The sequence below is a fragment of the Vigna angularis genome, chromosome 3 (assembly GCF_016808095.1).
Source record: "Vigna angularis cultivar LongXiaoDou No.4 chromosome 3, ASM1680809v1, whole genome shotgun sequence".
In the NCBI taxonomy this organism is placed as follows: Eukaryota; Viridiplantae; Streptophyta; class Magnoliopsida; order Fabales; family Fabaceae; genus Vigna; species Vigna angularis.
In genome coordinates, this window is record NC_068972.1 from 16820889 (window position 1) to 16843527 (window position 22639).

Here is a 22639-nt window from a genome sequence, read left to right on the forward strand (position 1 = left end):
TTCTTAGATGTTTTGAAAAGATGAATCTTTTCAATGGTGTTTGGATTTGTTGTGTAACTAGTGCACAGTGAATATGGGACATGTGGGGTAGGATTTTGATTCTTTGTTTGAAAGTTCTATAAAGTTAAACTTTAGTAGTTGTAATCTATCATGTGGACTTTTCGTTTTCATATTGTCCTTTTCTCTCTTCACTTTCATTGGGTTGATTGTTCAATTCTGTGATTCCTTGGTTATCACACTTCTGTTTTGAAGTTCTGAAAATTAATTTTTTATTTTCTTAGTTGTTTTGAAAAGATGAATCTTTTCAATGGTGTTTGGATTTGTTGTGTATTGTAGTGCACAATGAATATGGGTCATGCGGAGTAGGTCTTTGATTCTTTGTTTGAGTGTTCTATAAAGTTTATATTTAGTAGTGGTAATTAGCAACTGGTTCTTGATAATCTATCATGTGGACTTTTCGTTTTTATATTGTCCTTTTCTCTCTTGAGTTTCATTGGGTTGATTGTTCAATTTTATGATTTTTGATTATCCCACTTCTGTTTTGAAGTTCTGAAAATTATTTTTTTATTTTCTTAAGTGTTTTGAAAAGATGAATCTTTTCAATGGTGTTTGGATTTGTTGTGTAACTAGTGCATAGTGAATATGGGACATGTGGGGTAGGGTTTTGATTCTTTGTTTGAAAGTTCTATAAAGTTGAATTTTAGTAGTGGTAATGTATCATGTGGACTTTTCGTTTTCATATTGTTCTTTTCTCTCTTTACTTTCATTGACTTGATTGTTCAATTTTGTGATTCTTGATTATCTCACTTCTGTTTTGAAGTTCTCTAAATTATTTTTTAATGTTGTGAGGTGTTTTGAAAAGATGAATCTTTTCAATGGTGTTTGGATTTGTTATGTATCGTAGTGCACAATTAATATGGGACATGTGGAGTAGGGCTTTGATTCTTTGTTTGAAAGTTCTATGAAGTTTAATTTTAGTAGTGGTAATTAGCAATCGGTTCGTGATAATCTATCATGTGGACTTTTCGTTTTCATATTGTCCTTTTCTCTTTTCAGTTTCATTGGGTTGATTGTTCAATTTTGTAATTCTTGATTATCCCACTTCTGTTTTGAAGTTCTGATTTTTTTTTAGGTGTTTTGAAAAGATCAATCTTTTCAGTGGTGTTTGGATTTGTTGTGTAACATAGTGCACAATGAATACGTGACATGTGGGGTATGTCTTTGATTCTTTGTTTGAAAGTTCTATAAAGTTGAATTTTAGTAGTGGTAATTAGGAATCGATTCTTTATTATCTATCGTGTGGACTTTTCGTTTTCATATTGTCCTTTTCTCTCTTCTCTTTCATTGGGTTGATTGTTCAATTTTGTGATTCTTGATTATCCCACTTCTATTTTGAAGTTCTGATAATTAAATTTTATTTTCTTAGCTGTTTGAAAATATGAATCTTGAACATTCCATTCATTTTGTTAGTGGTAATTCGAGAGCATTTTGGGTTGACTTCATTTTTTTTTATTACAAACCTATATTTTGTTGTCTTGTTTCGTTTCGTGTATTGACAATTGAATTTTGAACTGGTTCTTGCAAAACATCAATGTTCTTGCAAGACATTTATATTTTGACATTCTAAATATTTTTGTTTTTGTATTTTCTTGGGTAGCAAATTAAAAGGACGGATCTTAGAGTGATTCCTTTCATTTTAGTGGTAGTAAGCTCAAGATTAGTATCTTGTATGTTATGAGCTTTTGGATTAGGGTCGTGTAATATTGTACATCTCATGGAGTTTGTGAGAGTTTCCTATTGACTTTTGAGTCAAATTTAAATATAGTTTCTATATGTCTTTTTCTATTAGTAATAGCCCTTATCAGAATTCCTTTTCATCTTGTTGCCAGATATGAGAAATCTTTTGCAGACATTTGATTAAAATTGTTGAAAAGAGGTTAGAATGGTGTAGGATAATCTAACCTAATTTTTTGGATGATGATTTTCTTCTATTATTTAATGTCTCGGACTTCTTCACCGTACACATGGATTGAATTGTGATATATTTGCAGTGGTGATTGGATTTGTGTTATAACATAGTGCACAATGAATATGGGACATGTGGGGTCGGGATTTGATTCTTTGTTTGAAAGTTCGTTGAATTTTAGTAGTGGTAATTAGCAACCGGTTCTTGATAATTTATCATGTGGACTTTTCGTTTTCATAGAATCCTTTTCTCTCTTCATTTTTATTGGGTTGATTGTTCAATTTTGATTATCCCACTTCTGTTTTGATGTTCTGATACTTAATTTTTTTGTTTTCTTTGGTGTTTTGAAAAAGCGAATCTTTATCATTCCATTCATTTTGTTAGTGGTAATTAGCCAACATTCAGGGTTGACTTCATTTTTTTATTAAAAACCTTTATTTTGTTGTTTTGTTTCGTTTCCTGTATTGACAATTGAATTTTGAACTTGTTCTAGCAAAACATCAATGTTCTTGCATGACATCAATGTTTTTAGGTTCTGAAAATTTCCTTTTTGTATTTCCTTGGACAGAAAATTAAAAGGACAAATCTTAGAGTTATTCCTTTAATTTTAGTGGTAATAAGTTCAAGATTGGTATCGTATATGTTATGAGCTTTAGGATTAGTGCGTGTAACATTGTACAACTCATCGAGATTGTGAGAGTTTCCCATTGATTTTTGAGTCAAATTTACATATCGTTTTTATATGTCTTTTTCTATTAGTAGTAGTTCCTCCTTATTAGAATTCCTTTTCATCTTGTTGTCGGATATTACATTTCTTTTGCAGACATCTGATTAAAATAGTTGAAAAGAGGTTATTTAACGTGTAACATCTAACTTAATTTTTTGGATGATGATTTTCTTCTGATATTTAATGTCTCAGACTTATTCACCGTACACATGGATTGAAATGTGATATCTTTGCAATGGTGTTTGAATTTGTTGTGTGATATCTTTGCAACCGGTTCTTGATAATTTATCATGTGGACATTTCATTTTCATAGAGTCCTTTTCTCTCTTCACTTTCATTAGGTCGATTGTTAACTTCTGATTTGAAGTTCTGATAATTATTTTTTTATTTTCTTAGGTGTTTTGAAAAGATGAATCTTGAACATTCCATTCATTTTATTAGTGGTAATTAGCCAACATCCAGGGTTGACTTCATTTTTTTTTATTACAAACCTTTATTTTGTAGTCTTATTCCATTTGCTGTATTGATAATCGAATTTTGAACTCGTTCTTGCAAAATATAATATTCTTGTTTAACATTCTGAATATATATATATATATATATATATATATATGTATAATATTTTGTTGGGCAGCAAATTAAATGGACGAATCTTACAAGTCATTCCTTTCATTTTAATGGTAATAACCTCAAGATTAGTATCGTGTACATCGAGTTTATTAGAGTTTCTTCATTTGTTTCTATGGGTCCTCTTCTGGAAGTAGTTCCTCTTTATTAAAATTCCTTTTCATGTCGTTGCCAGGTTTGGGATTTCTTTTGCGGACATGTGATTAAAATAGTTGAAGAGTAGTTGGAATGGCTCAGAACAAGCTAACCTAAGCATCATTAATAAACACAAGGTTTGAATCGTGATTTGTTTCTATACATTGGTGTTTGGATTAATTTGTGTAACTCTTGCATCTAGAGAAGCCTGTTACGAGAGTTTTTTCACTGGTTTATGTAGTTCTAAATTTATGAATATTTCTTATCCTCTGTGTACTTCGTCTTCTATTTAATTCATGGACAGGATTCATAGGGAAGGCAAACTATGAGTTGTCGGAGGAAATTCTGTGCACTGTGAAGGTAAATGTTTGATTACTTATACTTATATTATTTTTTTTCTACGTTAATTTGTGGCTGGCTAAACTTGTTGGGTGGATTATTAATGGCGTGTTATTGGAATGTGGAAGCTTGTGACAATCACTTCTAAAAGTTATATTAATGGTGTATATGCTTGTAATGTGGGAAAGATATACTAATTGTGGGAGGAAATTATGTGCACTCTGAAGGTAAAGGTTTCATTACTTTGTAAAGTGGGAAGGATATACAAATTGTGGGAGAAAATTTTGTGCCCTGTTAAACTAAAGGTTTCATTACTTACACTTACATCATTTTTTTTTCTACGTTAATTTGTGGCTGGCTAAACTTGTTTGGTGGATTATTAATGACGTGTTATTTGAATGTGGGAGTTTGTGACAATCACTTGTACATGTTATATTAATGGAGTATATGCTTGTAATGTGGGTAAGATATAAATTGTGGGAGGAAATTTTGTGTACTGTGAAACCAAAGGTTTCATCACTTTGTAATGTGGGAAGGTTATACAAATTGTGGGAGGAAATTTTGTGCATTGTGAAACTAAAAGTTTCATTACTTTGTAATGTGGGAAGGATATACAAATTGTGGGAGGAAATGTTGTGCACTGTGAAACTAAAGGTTTCATTACTTTCTAATGTGGGAAGGATATACAAATTGTGGGAGGAAATGTTGTGCACTGTGAAGCTAAAGGTTTCACTACTTTGTAATGTGGGAAGGATATACAAAATGTGGCTTTGCACTATGAAACTAAAGGTTTCATTACTTTGTAATGTGGGAAAGATATATAAATTGTGGGAGGAAATTCTGTGCACTGTGAAACTAAAGGTTTCATTACTTTGTAATATGGAAAGGATATACAAATCGTGGGAGGAAATTCTATGCACTGTGAAACTAAAGGTTTCATTACTTACGCTTACATTATTTTTTTTCTACGTTAATTTGTGGCGGGCTAAACTTGTTTGGTGGATTATTAATGATGTGTTATTGGAATGTGGGAGTTTGTGACAATGACTTGTTCAAGTTATACTAATGGAGTATATGCTTGTAATGAGGGAAATATATACAAATTGTGGGAGGAAATTCTGTGCACTGTGAAACCAAAGGTTTCATTACTTTGTAATGTGGGAAGGATATACAAATTGTGGGAGGAAATTTTGTGCACTGTGAAACTAACAGTTTCATTATTTGGTGGATTATTAATGACGAGTTATTGGAATGTGGGAGTTTGTGATAGTCACTTCTACAAGTTTTATTAATGGTGTATATGCTTGTAATGTGGGAGTGTATATTAGACTTTGACATTTGGGGAGAATTTCTCTGCTACGCTGTCCTTTAATTCCTGACGTGAATTTTGGGTTTTATAGAGGTACTTATACTTTTCTTTATGCAATTGAGTCATCTTATTGTAAAGAGTTTCGTTTCCTTCTATTTTAATTTGTTCTTTTACAGACTCGTAAAATTTTCTCAGCTATAGAGCCATGTTATGTTCAAAATAATCTTTCTTTCTTACTTTATATGTCTTCCCTATTAATTTTGGTTTTTCATAGTTATGGTATTTCTATACTATCATTCCGTTCTTTTGCTCTGTTAATTGTAGTTGTCGTGGTTATTCATGTGAGGATTGAGTCCCATAACGCTTTTCACTTTTATAAAAATATATCAGGGCTTGCACTGTTTGCAGCAAGCAGAGACTTCGTTTGGGATTTCTCTGTGGGTTTGAATATTGGATCAATCGTGATATTGGGAGAGCTAGCATATTTGCACCTTAAAATTAAAGAATTAATTTATTTGATGAGTTTCTGAATTTGATGGAGAAACAAGTTAGTTATATAGCGAATGTGGGAGTACTTTTTTTTTTGTTCAATTGTTTTGTGTTTATTGTTTTCTTAATTATTCTCCATTACTTGGGCTCTATAGGGAAAACTTATTATGAATGTTTGTTAGGTCGTGGAGGCTATGGCAGTTGATTATTGGACTTCTTGTGAAGCTTTAGGTTTTATCTTTATGTCCGAATTGGAATTGCTTTAGTCTCTCTTGTTAGTTGAATAGGAAGGTATGTATGTCTGTCAATTTTGTGGTGCTGATTCTTGATGCAAAGAATTGGAAGAAGATTTAGAACTGCTAACGACTCAGGTTATTTTATTTCTGACAAATCCAGGAGTTGGTTGAACTGTTTGCATTCATAGCATTAGCATTCCAGGAGATTTCCCTTGCCGATTGAATGTAACATGAAAGGGCAACTTCTCAAGATAACCTAATTTCTTTTACGTGTTTCTTCTATTATTTGAGATTGCTATAGTTGACCACCGAACATTAGGATCGAGTTGTGATTTGTTTCTTTGTAGCAGGGTTTGATTTAGTTTCCTGTCATAACTTATATCTCGTAGAGTCTGTTATGATTGACTATGTTGTCTCTATTGTTTTTGAAGTCTATAATTTATTATTCATCATTGGATGTGGAAACTTTGGCAGCAGATCTTCAGAACTTTTTATGTGATGATGGACATCTATTTGAATTTAAATGTAGGTTCTATGTTTGATTACGTCTAGGTGTTGAACTGGTTTGTTTTCATCGTAATCTAATTTCTTTTAAGTTTCCTCTCTATTTGGTTTCTCGGGATTTGATGACTAAGCATAAGGATTCAATTGCCATTTGTTTCTTTGCAGTGGTGTTTTTGTTACTCTTTCACATAAATTTTATGTGATTCTTAGTACACTGAATTAGGACTCTCAAATTTAGGAGTTGTTTGAAATATTTTCATTCATTCCTTTTCAAGACACGCTGCCTAGTCTCTCTGAGATTTCAAAATAACTAGAGTGTCGAATTTTACAACTTGGGATAATCGAATTTCTTCTAAGTGTTGTCCTCTCTATTTAATTTCTCTATTATTAGCATCTTTATCTTTGGATTTTGAGTTCATGAACAGGATGACGTAATCACATCAAGTCTCTTACCAGGTCTCCCCTGGTTTTATACTATTATTCTGAATTTGCTATTTTTTTTGTTTGGGTTTTGGGTTGGTTGCTTTCCTTGCTGTTTCTAGATCAGTAAACAACAATACTTTTTGGAATAGGATTTGTTTGAGCCTTACCATCTACATGAAGCTTGAAATTAAACGTGAAATGATAACTGCTCAACATATTCATAATTACTTGATCATCGAACATTAGGATCGAATTGTTATGACCTGCATCTATCGAGCCTGTTGTGAGCAATTAGGTCCGTTGGGTTTTTTTGAGTTCTTGCATTTCTAGTCTTTTTAGAATTTCTGGTCCTTTTAGGAAGACAAGTAATGCATGTTTCTTCTTGTATGACATCGATTATGTTATGAGTTTTGGATTAGTATTGTGTGCATCTCATCGAGTTTGTGAGAGTTTTCCCATTAACTTTTTGAGTCAAATTTACATATAGTTTCTATATCTCTTTTTCTATTAGTAGTTCCTCTTTATCAGAATTCCTTTTCATCTTGTTGACATATCTGAGATTTCTTTTGCAGACATTTGATTAAAATAGTTGAAAAGAGGTTAGAATGGTGTAGGATAATCTTTTGCAGACATTTTGGATGATGATTTTCTTCTGTTATTTAATGTCTCAGACTTCTTCACCGTAAACATGGATTGAATTGTGATATTTTTGCAATGGTGTTTGATTTGTTGTGTAACGTAGTTCACAATGAATATAGGACATGTGGGGTAGGACTTTGATTCTTTGTTTGAAAGTTCTATGAATTTGAATTTTAGTAGTGGTAATTAGCAACCGGTTCTTGATAATCTATCATGTGGACTTTTCGTTTTCATATTGTCCTTTTCTTTCTTCAATTTCATTGGGTTGATTGTGGCTGGCTAAACTTGTTTGGTTGATTATTAATGACGTGTTATTGGAATGTGAGTTTGTGAGAATCACTTGTACATGTTATATTAGTGGAGTATATCCTTGTAATGTGGGAAAGATATACAAATTGTGAGAGGAAATTTTGTGTACTGTGAAACCAAAGGTTTCATTACTTTGTAATGTGGGAAGGATATACAAATTGTGGGAGGAAATTTTGTGCACTGTGAAACTAAACGTCTCATTACTTTGTAATGTGGGAAGGATATACAAATTCTGGAAGGAAATTTTGTGCACTGTGAAACTAAAGGTTTCATTACTTTCTAATGTGGGAAGGATTACGTGGGAGGAAATTTTGTGCACAGTGAACCTAAAGGTTTCACTACTTTGCATTGTGGGAAGGATATACAAATTGTGGGAGCAAATTCTGTGCACTCTAAAACTAAAGGTTTCATTACTTTGTAATGTGGGAAGGATATACACTCGGCCCTCGACCCTTGACTGTCGGCGACCCTAGAAGCTCGACCTAGTGTGCTTTCGAAGCTCAACGCTCAAACCTCGACCCTTGACCCTTGAAAGTCGATCCCCGAAAGTCGACCCTCGACCATTGACCCTCGACCCTCAAAAGTTGGCCCTCGGCTTTCGACCTTCAACGCTAGACCTCGATGCTCGGTCCTCGACCTTTGATCCTCGGCGGCCTTAGAAGCTCGACCCAAGGTGCATTCGAAGCTCAACGCTCGAACCTCGAACCTCGACCCTCGACCCTCGACCCTCGACCCTTGGCCCTCATCCTTGAAACTCGACCCTCCAGCCTCGGCCCTCGGCCTTCAACCCTCGGCCCTCGATCGACCCTCGAAACTCGATCCTTAGACTTCAACCCTCGGCACGCCCTCGACTCTCGGATCTCGAACCTCGAAACTCGGCCCTTGACGCTCGGCACACCCTCGACCCTTGAACCTCGACCCTCGGTCCTTGGCTTTCGACCCTCAACCGTCGATCCTCGACCCTCGGCTCTCCGCCCTCGAAACTCGAAACTCGGTCCTCGACCCTCGGTCGATGACCCTGGCCCTCGACCCTCGGCCCTCGATCCTCGACCTTCGACGCCTGACCATCAGACCTCGACCTTCGACCCTTGATCGTCGACGGCCATAGCAGCTCGACCCAAGGTGCTTTCGATGCTCAACGCCCGACCCTCGACCCTCGGCCGTTGGCCCTTGACCCTCGACCCTCTACTATCGGCCGATGACCCTCGACCCTCGAAACTCGATCCTCGGCCCTCGATCCTCGGCCGTCGACCCTTGGCCCTCGATCCTCGGCCCTTGGCCCTTTGACCCTCGAAACTCGACCCTCGGCCTCAGCCCTCGACCCTCGGCACATCCTCGACCCTCGGCCGATGACCCTCGGCCCTCGACCCTTGACCCTCAATTATCGACCCCCGACGCCCGACCCTCAACGCTTGGAACTCGACCCTTTACCGTCGACGGCCCTAGAAGCTCGACCCAAGGTGCTTTCAAAGCTCAACACTCGAACATCAACCCTCGACCATCAACCTTCGACCCTCGGACCTCGGCCCTTTGCCCTCAACACTTTGCCCTCGGCCCTCGGCACACCCTCGATGCTCGACCCTCGAAACTTGACCCTCGATCCTCGACCCTTGAAACTCGACCCTCAGTCTTCGACCCTCAAAACTCGACCCTCGAAACTCGACCCTTGACCCTCGGCCGTCGACCCTCGACCCTCGACCCTCACTGCTCGACCCTCGGCCGATGACCTTCGACCCTTGAAACTCAACCGTCAGCCCTCAACCTTCTGCACACCCTCCACCCTCACCCTCCACCCTCGACCCTCACAACTCGGCCCTTGACCCTTACAACTCGGCCCTTGACCCTCGGTCCTCGACCCTCGGCCATCGGCTCTTGAACCTCGGCCCTCAACTGTCGGTCGATGAACCTCGACTCTCGAAACTCGACCCTTGGCACACCCTCCATCCTCAGCTGTCGACCCTCTACCCTCGACCCTCAGTCCTCGGCTCTCGACCCTCGAAACTCGACCCTCGACCCTCGGTCTTCGACCCTCGACCCTCGACCCTTGAAACTCAACCCTCGACCCTCGGTTCTCGGCCCTCGATCCCCGGCTCTCGACCCTCGACCCTCGAAACTGGACCCTCGACCATCGGCCCTCGGCACAACCTCGACCCTCGGCGCTCGACCCTCGGCGCTCGACCCTCGGCCCTCGGCCGATGACCCTCGATCCTCAAAACTCGACCCTCGGCACTCGAAACTCGAACATCGGCCCTCGAAACAAACTTGACCCTTTAAACTCGAAGCTCGACCCTCGACCCTCGACCGTCGATCCTCGACCCTCGACCCTCGAAACTTGACCCTCGACCATTGCCTCTCAATTGTCGAACCCCGGCCTTTGACTCTCGACCCTCGGCCGATGACCCTCGAAACTCGACCCTTGGCCCTCGACCCGTGGCACACCCTCGACCCTTGGCCCTCGGCACAGTCTTGACCCTTGACCTCGAAACTCGATCCTCGACCCTCGGCCATCGATCCTTGACGCTCTACCCTCGACCCTCGACGCTCTGCCCTCGGCCCTCGGCCCTCGACCGTCGGCCCTCGACGCCTGACCCTCGGCACTCGGCCCTCGACCCTTGACCGTCGGCGGCCCTAGAAGCTCGATCCAAGGTGCTTTCAAAGTTCAATCTTTGGCCCTCGAAACCCAACTCTTGACCCTCGACCCTCAGCCCTTGGTCCTCGACCCTCGATCCTCGATCCTCGATCCTCGACCCTTGACCCTCGAAACTCGACCCTCGTTCTTTGACCCTCGGCGCTCGACTCTCGGCCGTCGATCCTCGACCCTCAAAACTCTACCCTTGAAACTCGACCCTCGAAACTTGATCCTTGACCCTTGGCCCTCAACCCTCGGTTGATGAGCCTCGACCCTCGTCCTTCGACCCTCGACACACCCTCGACCCTCAGTCCTCGACCCTCGACCCTCAGTCCTCGACCCTCGACCCTTGAAACTTAATGCTTGGCCCTCGACACGCGGCACACCCTTGGTCCTCGGCACAACCTTGACCCTTGACCCTTGACCGTCGAAACTCGATCCTCGACCCTCGACCGTCGACCCTCGAAACTCGACCCTCAACCCTCAACCCTCGGCCATCGATCCTTAACCCTCGAAACTCGTCCCTCGACGCTCTGCCCTCGACCCTCGACCCTCGACCCTCGACCCTCGAAACTCGGCACTCGGCCCTCGAACCTTGACCGTCGGCAGCCCTAGAAGCTCGACCCAAGGTGCTTTAGAAGCTCAACCCTCAAAACTCGGTCTATAACCCTCGAAACTCGACCCTCGGCCTCGGCCCTCGACCCTCGGCACACCCTCAACCCTCGGCCCTCGACCCTCGAAACTCGACCCTCGGCCCTCGACCCTCGACCCCCAGCACACCCTCGACCCTCGAACCTCGAAACTTGACCCTCGGGTCTCGAGCCTCGGTCGTCGATCCTCGACTCTCGAAACTTGTCCCTCGACCATTGGCTCTCGGCCGTCGACCCCCGGCCTTTGACCCTTGACCCTCGGTCGATGACCCTCGAAACACGACCCTCGGCCCTCGGCCATCGACCCGCGGCACACCCTCGACACTTGGCCCTCGGCATAATCTTGACCCTCGACCCTCGACCGTCGAAACTCGACCCTCGAAACTCGATCCTCGATCCTCGACCCTCTACCGTCGACCCTTGACCGTCCAAACTCGACCCTCAACCCTCAGCCCTCGGCCATCGATCTTTGACCCTCAAAACTCGACCCTCGACACCCGAGCCTCGGCCCTAGAAGCTCGATCCAAGGTGCTTTCGAAGCTCGACCCTTGCCCCTCGAAACTCGACTCTCTACCCCCGGCCCTCGGCCTTCAGCCCTCGGTTCTCGGTCCTCGACCCTCGACCCTTGACCGTCGACCCTCGGCCCTCGACCCTCGGCTCTCGATCCTCGACCCTCGAAACTCTACCCTTGAAACTCAACCCTCGAAACTTGACCCTCGACCCTCGAAACTCTTCAAAACGCAGCCCTCGACTCGTGGCCCTCGTTGCTCGACCCTCGGCCCTTGATCCTCGGCTGATGACCCTCGACCCTCGTCCTTCGACCCTCGGCACACCCTCGACCCTCGACCCTCAGTCATCGACCTTCGACCCTCAAAACTTGACCCTCGAAACTTTACCATTGAAACTCGACCCTCGACCCTTGACCCTCGACCCTCGAAACTCGACCCTCAGCCCTCGGCACACCCTCGACCCTCGAAACTCGGCCCTCGACCCTCGGCACACCCTCGACCCTCGAACCTCGAAACTCAACCCTCGGCCCTCGGGTCTCGAGCCTCGGCCGTGGATCCTCGACCCTCGAAACTCGACCCTCGACTCTCCGCCCTCGGCACAACCTCGACCCTCGATCTTTGATCCTCGACCCTCGACCCTCGACCGTTGACCCTTGACCCTCGAAACTCGAACCTCGACCCTCGGTCCTTAACCCCCGGCCCTCGACCATCGATCCTCGACTCTCGACTCTCGACCCTCGACTCTCGACTCTCGACCCTCGACCCTCGTCCCTTGTCTCCCGTCCCCCTTCAACTGTCGCCACTCCCCGTACCCCACCCCCGTCACCCAATCCTCGACCCCCAACTTGCAACGCTCGACGCTCGACCCTCGACCATCTATGCTCGACGTTCGACCCTCAACCCTCCACCCTCAACCCTAATGCTAAACCCTTGACTCTTGACGCTCGATGCTCAATGCTCGACCCCCGATCCTCAACCCTTCATCATCAACCCTCCATCGTAAACCCTGACACTAAACCCAAACCTTGACCCTAAACCCTAACTCTAAACTTAAATCCTAAACTCTAAACCCATAATCCTAAACCCTAATCACTAAACCTAAACTAAATTTTATTATATTGTAATTATATTACAAGAATCGATAATTACTTTTGTAACTTGATAAAATTAATTATAATTGTAAAAATAAAAGGATAAAAGTATTTATATAAGAAAACAATTATAAAATATAATTTTACTTTATATATATATATATATATATATATATATAATATGGATAAATAAATAAACGTTCTGTCTCTTAAAAGTTAATTATTATTATAATAATTATTTAAATAAAATAATGTTATTAAATTTACTAAAATAATTATATATTTAAAAAACTAAATTTTATTATATTATAATTATATTACAAGAATCAGTAATTATTTTTGTAACTTAATAAAATTAATTATAATTGTAAAATATAATATATATATATATATAAGAGAATTTAGAAAAAAAAAGTAAGAAGAGAAGAGGAGAAAGACGAGAACCTTTATATTAAACTAGATAATTGTCAAAATAAAAATATTTAAAAAACAGATATATTTCGAATAAAGCAAAACAGAGATATTTTTTATAATTAAGTTTTTAATCTATATAAAATAATATATAAACAAATTTATATTATTAAATTAAACTATATTTAATATGAGAGTCAAATTTTAGACATTTTATATTTTAAATTAATAATAAACTGTTATAGTTATTAATTCAATTTTAATAATATGATAAAATAGTACATTATAGTATTGTTCAGTTTGAAAAAAAAAGTAGTTTAATTCAGTTTATTTAAACTATTTTTGAGTTCAATTCAATTTAAACAAATTAATTTTTATAATTTTTAAGAATACACTTCAGTACCGTTTATTTTGTCCATCCTAGATAAGAATATGTATAATGTGTTTGATAGTGACATGGTTGTTTGAACTTCTTAGATTACATAGTGCTTCTTGAAGATTGATTTATCTGTCTTCAAGATAAACAAATCTTAAACTTATCGAATGCTTGTTACTTATTATATAGATATGTATAGATTGTATATGATAAAATGATTCAATTTAAGTATCAAATGACATGACTTAAAAACTCAAGACTTTCATCTTATAAAAGTTTAATTTATTTATCTCTTAATCGTTTTTTTTTTACTATGAGAAACAATGTCAATTTTATAGAAAAAGAATGTTATAGAAAGTATTTATCTAGTTGTTTTGTTTTCGTGTTCTTTAAAAAACTTCATGAATAAACAATAAACTCATTTTACCTTTGGAAATAATTTTTTTTTTTATTAAGATGCATCATTTATATTAATCGTATGAAAGTATAAAAAAAATTATAAGTTACAGTTATTTAAAAATCTACACGAAATTTTTTCAATAAAGTTAAAGAAATTGTTAAGTAATTTTTTTGAAACATAATTAAGTAAAAATAGTAAAATATTAATTTAAGAGATTCCTGAAATTTATTGAATTTCTTCATTATTAACTATGCGTTTTTTTTTAAACGATGCAACATAAAAAATATTGTCAAAATTATAAAAGTAGTTTAATAAACTCCTATTAAATATTTCCGTAAATCAACATTTTTTTTAATGATTCAACTATTTTTACATGATAAGTGTTCAAGTTTTCTTAATTTATGAGAACAAAAGAATAACATTTAGATAAATTTTTATGATGATTACGACTATATTTAGGGTCAAATATAGATAAAACTATCTAATTTTACTACGCTTAAAAATATTAGTTTAATTTATTTAACTTTACCCGTCTTTATAAATAAAAAAAAACATGTTTAAGAATGTTAGTTTAATATTTTTTTAATGTTGTTGACTTTATATAATAAATAAGTATAACTATGCACTATAAAAAAAATCAATTTTTCATACGGGTAAGGCATTAGATTTATCAGAAATTAGATATGAATATTCCTATGTATAAGTGACGTAGGAACATTTAAGAAAAAATAAAAAATTCATGCGCCATGTTTCATACAGAATAACTTGTGGATAACACCACATTCGCAGTAATAGGTGGATAATGAAATAATCCATACATTGATAAGTTACATACATAATTAATGGTCAAGAGTATTTTTTTTCAAGACCCAAGTCATATAAATTGCAACTATTCTTTTAGTATCAATAATTAAATAGTAATGAATTCAAATAGAAACTCTAAATAGATCCGGAAGAAATAGTTCTTTTGCTTTTATTGCATTTAGGATCATATAAATCTTTGACAGCCAAAATTTCTTCAGCATCTTCATAACCCTGCTCAGAAAGTAGAAGTGTTTTTTGATGCAATTTTATTATAATAAATTAAGCATATCTCCTGTCATTGAATGTGAGAACAAGTTAAGGTGAAGATGAAAATTCAGGAACCTCAAACATTCACAATATAAAAAAAATCAAAAAGACCTCCACAAAACTCATGTTTATTCTAGCAAACTTTGTTCCCATTTTCAACAGACCATGAAATAGAAACTAACATGCATATCAAAGTTATTGCTCTGTTAGATTCACATATGCATTCTGCTATATATAATATAAGTTAACTAATGAATTGTTCAAATCTTATTCTCATGCCGCAACCATCCGTAATAGAAGAGATAGCGGAATATCTCAAAACAAAGTTTTAACTTATAATCCACTTCCTATTTTCAACTTGTTCAAATTTTCCATTGTCATTCAATAGTATGCATATCAATATTTAAAAAAAAAAAACATTTTATCCTACCTAACATTGAATTATCAAAATATGGTATAAAAAAAACATAGATTTGGTAAAAAGAACAGATGAAGTGACATAAGACAAAACAATCATTCTTAACATTTAAAAACACTCTCAAATTCATTGCACCAAAACCTTACTGTAGTGTTATTTGTTTCAGCCGTCCCAATCATCGTTCTAGTTAGTTTTTCCCAAGAAAAACACATTCATTGTTTCCATTTCATTCGGATTGGAATGGCCACAACAACCCCAAAGTTGATCTCTGACAAGAACGAGATGCGAAACTGGTCTCGCTCCATGCGGGCCCAAGGCAAGCTAATTGGGTTTGTCCCCACCATGGGCTTCCTCCACGCCGGCCACCTCTCTCTCGTCTCCCAGGCCCGCTCCCTCTGCGACGTGGTCGCCGTCTCCATCTACGTCAACCCGGGCCAGTTCGCGCCCTCCGAGGACCTCTCCACCTACCCCTCCGATTTCCAAGGCGACCTCCGCAAACTCGCCGCGCTGCCCGGCGGCGTCGACGTCGTCTTCCACCCCCACAATCTGTATGATTATGGACATAATAGTGGTGACGTGGCGGGTGAGGGAGGTGGCCCGGCGGCGTCTTGCGTTGATGGTGATGGGTCGGGGCACGAGACTTGGGTGAGGGTTGAGAAGCTAGAAGTGGGATTGTGTGGGAAGAGTAGGCCCATTTTCTTCAGAGGGGTGGCTACTATAGTGACCAAATTGTTCAACATTGTGGAACCGGATGTGGCTGTGTTCGGGAAAAAGGATTATCAGCAGTTGAGAGTTATTCAGAGGATGGTAACCAATTTCTCAGAGCTTTTCTGTTTTGATTTATTGGGAAAAAAATAATATTTTTTTGTTTAAACAGGGTAAATGACAATTTATGCATATCATACCTAAATAGATTGGTAACTGAATTATGACACATTAACGTTAATATCGTACCTAGTTCTCAGGGAACAATGTCAGTCATTAATGAAAATCTATGAAGTTAGCATTGTCAACCAAATTTGTTTATGCTATGCTTACTACTGAGTTAGATGTTGGTTCATACACTGACTGATTAATGATTTTTTGTAGGTTCGAGATCTTGATTTTTCCATAAAAGTGATCGGTGCTGAAATAACACGTGAGAGTGATGGCCTGGCAATGAGTTCACGTAATGTGCACCTTTCACCTGAAGAGAGGGAAAAGGTATTTTGTTTAACCAATTATTTTTAACTGCTCAAAGCCAGCAGTGACATTTAACTGTAAAGCATCTTGAAAGAATATGTAAAGATTATGTTCCAGAGCTTTTCTTTTCTCATCATCCACTTCACTTTCAGTTGCACTAAGCCTTAACAAATTGTTAGTATACTTTGCCTTCTATCTAGACAGATTTATTTCAATCCTTTTCAGGCACTTTCAATAAATAAATCTTTGTTAAAAGCTAAATCTGCAGCAGAAGATGGTGAAGTGCGTTGTGAGAAGTTGAGCAATTTGGTCATACAGTGTATTGCTGAGGCCGGTGGAAGGATTGATTATGCTGAGGTAAGATGCAAAATACTTTTCTGTCCTGTGCTTAATTTGAAAGTGCATAATTAATGAATTAAGGCCAGAGTTACTTTGGCAATGACGTATGTATTATTAAAATCTATTTGGACTCAACAAATCCTTAAATGAAGCCAAAACAGTACAGAAGTAGAATTTATGAATAATAGATGGTATTCTTAGTGCAACTACATACGAATTCCTGCAGATTGTTGATCAAAATAATTTGGAAAAAGTGGAACAGATCAAGGGTCCTGTTGTCTTTTGCATCGCTGCATGGTTTGGGAAAGTCAGACTTATAGACAACATGGAAATCAACTTGTCCATAGGTGTTTAGTCACCTTCTATCATCTCAGACATGGACCACACGCGTGATAGTTCGGGCCACATGCTTAAGAGTTCACTGTTAGGTCATGATAGATTTTTGCCAACTATGCATGATTACCTTTAGATGCATTTTTCCACATTATGAAAGAGAGCTGCTACCAGTGGACACTTCTGGAAATCAATCAACTGGGTTGTTTCCTTTTTAATAAGGAACTCATGTTTATTCATACTCGAGTTCAACTATTTGTTGAATAAAACCTCCATGAATGTGAGAAGGGAAGACTGGAATTTATTGAGAACAAATAATGGGATTGAAGGTTCAACTATTTTTTCTTCAAGATTTATTTTATCGTTATCGTTTTATATATTATGCATTTTTATGTGTTCCATATAGTTGTATTAGATTTTCACAAAATGATGATTTTATTAGTACATATTGGTGAAGTTCTTGATATTAGTATTTGATATGTGAAGCAAATTGAAGTTTTGGTGCTTCATAGTTTTAGATACTTCACCTATGTGTATTGGTGAAGTATCAATATCTGATATGTAGTAGATACAAATGCATGAGAAGCAAATTGAAGTATTAGTGCTTCATAGTTCATGGTTTTCTTCATACAATCTTGCAGGACTATAGATCCTCAAAACAACAATAAAATTGAAGAAGTATTCCTACTCTCAGATACTTTGCAATGTAGCTTCATACTGCAATTCGGTAACTTTGATCTCAGTATTGTCTACAACGGATTATATTTGTATAGGGTATGCTTTATAAATATATTTGCTTAAGTTATAATAGTAAGGAACTAATGATATAATTTAATTTAAGTGTCTCACAAAACCAAATAATTAGCCTGGCTTAATATTGGCTGTCTTTTGTCCTCGCATATGGTACCCTTCTTGTTTCATTTGTTTTCTTCCCTACATTCTTTATTTTCACTTTCTTAAACCCTGGTCACAGATTGTATTAAACTAATACGTGGCTGCCTTACATTCCAATGTATGCTGTGACTTTGCTAAGACTAAATAATTCATTGGAGCTGCTGCCTCACAAACGTAATGATGTCAATTTGTAATGTCGCCTAATTACTCTTTGCTCTTTTTAAGTATTAGATTATCTTTATTTCGGGATTTTAATGGATTTCCAATAGTTGTTACCAGGAAGGAACATTCATGTTGTTGGTCCACTAATTGAGAGTCTGCATCTTGCTTTCTCCATGGTTCACAAGAAGGATTATTCTATTTCTAGGTCCATGAGGATCCTACATGAAAGTTCATAACAATTGACAAGGGATTGATTGAGAAGCTATGTTCCATCAAATGTTTCTTTTTCTTGGTTTCTTTCTGTTGTGTACTTTTGTCCAATCCTCTTTTTTTTTTTTTCGATTTTTGTTCTATCTCAGTTTTTATAATAAAAAGTAAAAGAGTAAATTATACTCATTTCCTTTGTGTTTTATTTGGATTTCACCTTATACAACTCCATTATTTTGCATTACTTTTACCCTCTTAAGAAAATGACATTAACTAACATTTTTTTCTTTTAGTTGAATAATGAAAGTGTCCTACTCCACTTTTGTAAAACAGAAAATGTCTTCTCACTTAACTCCCGAATCTGGCTACCTCCTATTAAAATCCAAAACCTTACTTTCTTTGTGTAAGTATGCCTGTTTTTGGCTCTCATGTGCATCCCCACGCCAATGATGGTGCATTGTTGCTGAAGCTGGCAAAGGCTTTTGAGTGCAATGTAAATGAGGTGGTTGGTGTGTATCTTCTGTGATTGGATGAAACTTCGGTTTTGCACAAATCTTGGAGCCCAAATGCTACTTTTCTTAATGTGTCAACTTTATTCTCCAGCCAATCAAAATGCTCAAGGACAACCTTCTTATCTACCATTGAAAGCACACAATTAAAGTTCCATTAGATGACATTTTAGATAGTATTCACAAATTTCGTAGGAATAATAGAAATGAATCTCATAAGATCCTATAAATAATAGTGGCAACATTTTAATTGTTTGATGGATAATTTGAACATGCTTACTCTACTTTGTGCATGCATAATTTGAAACTATAAAGGTCATAAGAAAAACAACTTACAAGTAAGCAGAGTTCAATTTTGACATTAGAGTTTTGCAGTAAATTTCAAGCTACGAAGGTCATAAGAAAAACATTTTACAATTAAGCGGATTTCAATTTTGACAGTAAAGTTTAGCAGCTGATTTTATTTTTTCAATTCTTTAACCCACTAACTGACACTGTCGTCAAAATATCATGATTATTTGAATGAGCATATTCATCTTCCTTTTCTTAAAGATTTTCATTTAGAAGAGATTTAGAAGCAGGTTCATTTTTGACCATGTTCCAACTTTACTGTTGTCATGACAGGCTGAGTATCATCCTGTTGTTAAATGTACTTATTTTTGTTTTAGTTCCAAAGTTATTTTAACTTGTTTGATAATGCAGTCGACATAATACATATATATTTGTCTTAATTGTGAATACAATGTTACATAAAAAGCATACATTCAAATCTTACATATTCTGGTCATTGTATATTTGCTTACATGCACCTCCCTAGTACTATTGAGAAGTTATAAACCTTGTTCCATACAACATACACTTGACATGGAATGAAATAACTCATGGCGCATGATGCATAGATATGATATATCTATCATGTATGATATGGCACATGATGCATAGATATGATATATCTCTCATGTATGATATGTATTCTACACAACAATTTGATTATTCTAAAAGTATATAGGACATGATGTGTAAGATACATATTTAAAAATTGAAAAGACATGATAACTATATAATTGTAATTCTACAACTCCAAATTAATACCACATTATGACTTATGTTATGGGAGTCCTTTTGTTTGACTCTCGAGTTAACAGATTCACGGAGTTGAGGCTGGTTATCAGGCTAGCTCCAATGGTCTTTATTTCTTTATTATTTGACTGGTTTACTTGTGTTGTGGAAACTTGGAACAACAATATTGCTGGCAGAAGATATTAATTTTGGTATTCTGTTTCTATTTGGTAAACAGTTAGAATCTGTTCTTTCTTAATGCAACCTATTTCCCACCTCTTCAGTACTTACCATATTTACAGGAGACTAAAAGCAAGTCATTAGGGTGGAGACGAGGAAACTTAGTAGCAACACTTCTATATAACTATCCAAGCTTTATCTTCATTGAATTGAGAATAAAATGATTGTGATTTCATTTATGTTACAAACAAGAGCACTACGTAATGTAGGGAAGTGGTGAAGTGTTTACGGAGCCAAAAAAGATTTTACAATTTGTAATGTGAACTGGTTGCTTGTTGGTATTTTACTGCACATATTTTCTCTCTTTTTTATGTTGGCAAATGCTGAGGTTCTGAATCAAGGTATTAGAAAACAATACAGTCAAAGAGAGAAATGAAGAGGGTGTCAATCTGAAAGAGGAAGATATAGAGAATTTGTGAGGGGCATGCGTAGAGAGAGGTGTTGCTTATGTTTGGATTTGTTGTGACCTGCGAAAAATGTATGTGGAAAGTTCATGCAGATTATCCCTTCGAGGACTCGAGCATAAGAGGCAGGACAAATGTCCATCTTACATTACAGCAAAGACAGCTCAATTATCTCTGCTATTGCGATACTTATTCAAAGGGGACTTAATATTATTATATGCTTTGCAGTTTTTTAAATTTAACGAAGTTGTAAATGTGATGTGTTCATATATTAGCAAAGTAAATATTATCTCATGCTTAATTCTTTCATTTTTTTTTCTTTATTTTGTATGATATTTATTTATATTAAAAAATACACTTTAAGCCGAACTTAATCTCACAAAATCGGCTTGTAAAGTGAACTTTGTACTTTACTTATATATTATAATTTGGTCTTATTTCTAGTTGATGTGAGACTTCCAACACATTCCCTTCACGCCAAAGTATAAATATCTTGAGCGTGAGAGGAGAATTAATAGGTGGTCCGATAGTGGTCGAGAACGGATGAAACATAATGTCGACATAAATCTTGCTAGGAAAGGTTCTAATCATAGCTTTAATACCATCTTATGAAAAAAGAAATAATGAAAATTGTATATCTTATATAATGACAAAGAGAAAATATAATTTATATATACAACTGTTCAAAATAATATAAAAACGAAATATAAATATAAAAATAGAACATAAATATATGAACATAAATATATCAACATATATGAATGAAAAATAAATTAAATTTAATAATTTATTTGATAAATAATGCATGTAGAATTCTTTCCTGTCATGAACTATAAGCTATGTGCAGGGAAAATTTTATGCTGTCTCATTCCATAGTCACTTTTGAATGGACTGCATTTTTGTATATATATATATATTTTCTTCTACATGTGTAATTCTCTGTTGCATGCACATCTTGTGTTTTGATCAATTTTATATTTTTGTCTTGCAGAAAAAACACGACACCATAAAAGATTAAAAGTATTAAGATTACTTTTTTAAGTTAATCATATAATGTTTAAATTAAGATAATTTATATCAAAGTTATTTGTAATTTTCTATAAATAGTATTTTAGTATGTCTGGTGTACAAGGTAAATATAAATATATTTTTAATATAGTTGTAAATTTTACATTTTTATTATTTAAGTTATATTATAATGAAATTTGAAACCCTACTATATAATAAAAACTTTGAAACTTCATTCAACTTAGAACCTTTACAACAAAACAAATTAGTTAGAGAAATAAACTTACATGGAGAAAATAAAAACACAATATAAACAATGATAATTTAGGTGAGAAACTAAATTTCCTTCTTAGAAGGAAAAATAATTTATAAAAATTTACATTTTATTTCTTTGCTTTTGTTTTTGAAAAGAGAAAGATGTATAGAATCTATTTGAAAGTTTTAGTCAATCAAAATATATTTAATTGGTTAAAATATATGCTTCAGAAAAGATTTCAGTATTTTAATACGTTAGTGATTTTAATCAATTAATTCTTTATTTTAATAATTTAAAATAAACATATTCAAAACAAAATATGATAACAAGACTCGATTTAGATTTTTAATCGAATTCTTTATCACTCAAAAAAGCTTTCCTACTCAATTATTAATCAATTTAAGACATAGAAACTTAAGTAATACCACTGTACTGTGCAAAGGTTTTCCCGCAATTTGATTCAGGCAAAGTTCATTATATTCAACTTTTCACAAAATTTATTTTCTTTATTGTTTCTTCAAATAGCTTGTTTAGCATATTAAAATAATCTTACTCAAGTGTATCATGTAGTTCTCTGTCATAATCAATAACTAAATTATTCAATTTTTCATAAAAAAATATTAATAATTTATAACTTAAAAAAAATAATTTTAAAAATAACTATACTAAAATATAATAAAAAAATATGAATATCTATTCAAAATTTAAAACAACGCGAATGACATTTTATTAAAAGTATAATATGCGTAAATATAAATCTTGAAATGTGAATATCTTTAATACTTTCT

At 36.6% G+C, this 22639-nt stretch overlaps 3 protein-coding genes across 11 annotated transcripts in view; 2 read left to right on the forward strand and 1 right to left on the reverse strand.

Annotated features, from left to right (window-relative positions):
* LOC108325849 (pantoate--beta-alanine ligase) overlaps positions 1–20841 on the forward strand; it is a 36939-nt gene extending 16098 nt beyond the window's left edge. For 3 of the 9 annotated variants that reach the window (XR_008247983.1, XR_008247982.1, XR_008247985.1), the window contains 8 exons: positions 3090–3136; positions 3328–3373; positions 3496–3815; positions 15425–16065; positions 16348–16461; positions 16666–16797; positions 17006–17441; positions 17754–20841. Coding sequence is in view for 1 of the 9 variants with exons in the window: in XM_052875251.1 (XP_052731211.1) it covers positions 15499–16065; positions 16348–16461; positions 16666–16797; positions 17006–17134 (942 nt within the window). In the remaining 8 variants the exon portion in view is untranslated. Of the gene's footprint in view, positions 1–3089; positions 3137–3327; positions 3374–3495; positions 3816–15424; positions 16066–16347; positions 16462–16665; positions 16798–17005; positions 17451–17753 lie in introns of those variants that run through there. The other 6 variants (XR_008247988.1, XR_008247989.1, XR_008247986.1 and 3 more) reach the window with 4 other exon arrangements.
* On the forward strand, positions 8902–9429 carry LOC108324683 (uncharacterized). Its single transcript, XM_017557622.1, has one exon. The coding sequence runs from the start codon at positions 8902–8904 to the stop codon at positions 9427–9429; it is 528 nt and encodes a 175-aa protein (XP_017413111.1).
* Positions 9678–10211, reverse strand: LOC108324682 (uncharacterized). Its single transcript, XM_017557621.1, has one exon. The coding sequence runs from the start codon at positions 10209–10211 to the stop codon at positions 9678–9680; it is 534 nt and encodes a 177-aa protein (XP_017413110.1).
* Positions 20842–22639: the final 1798 nt, after the last annotated feature.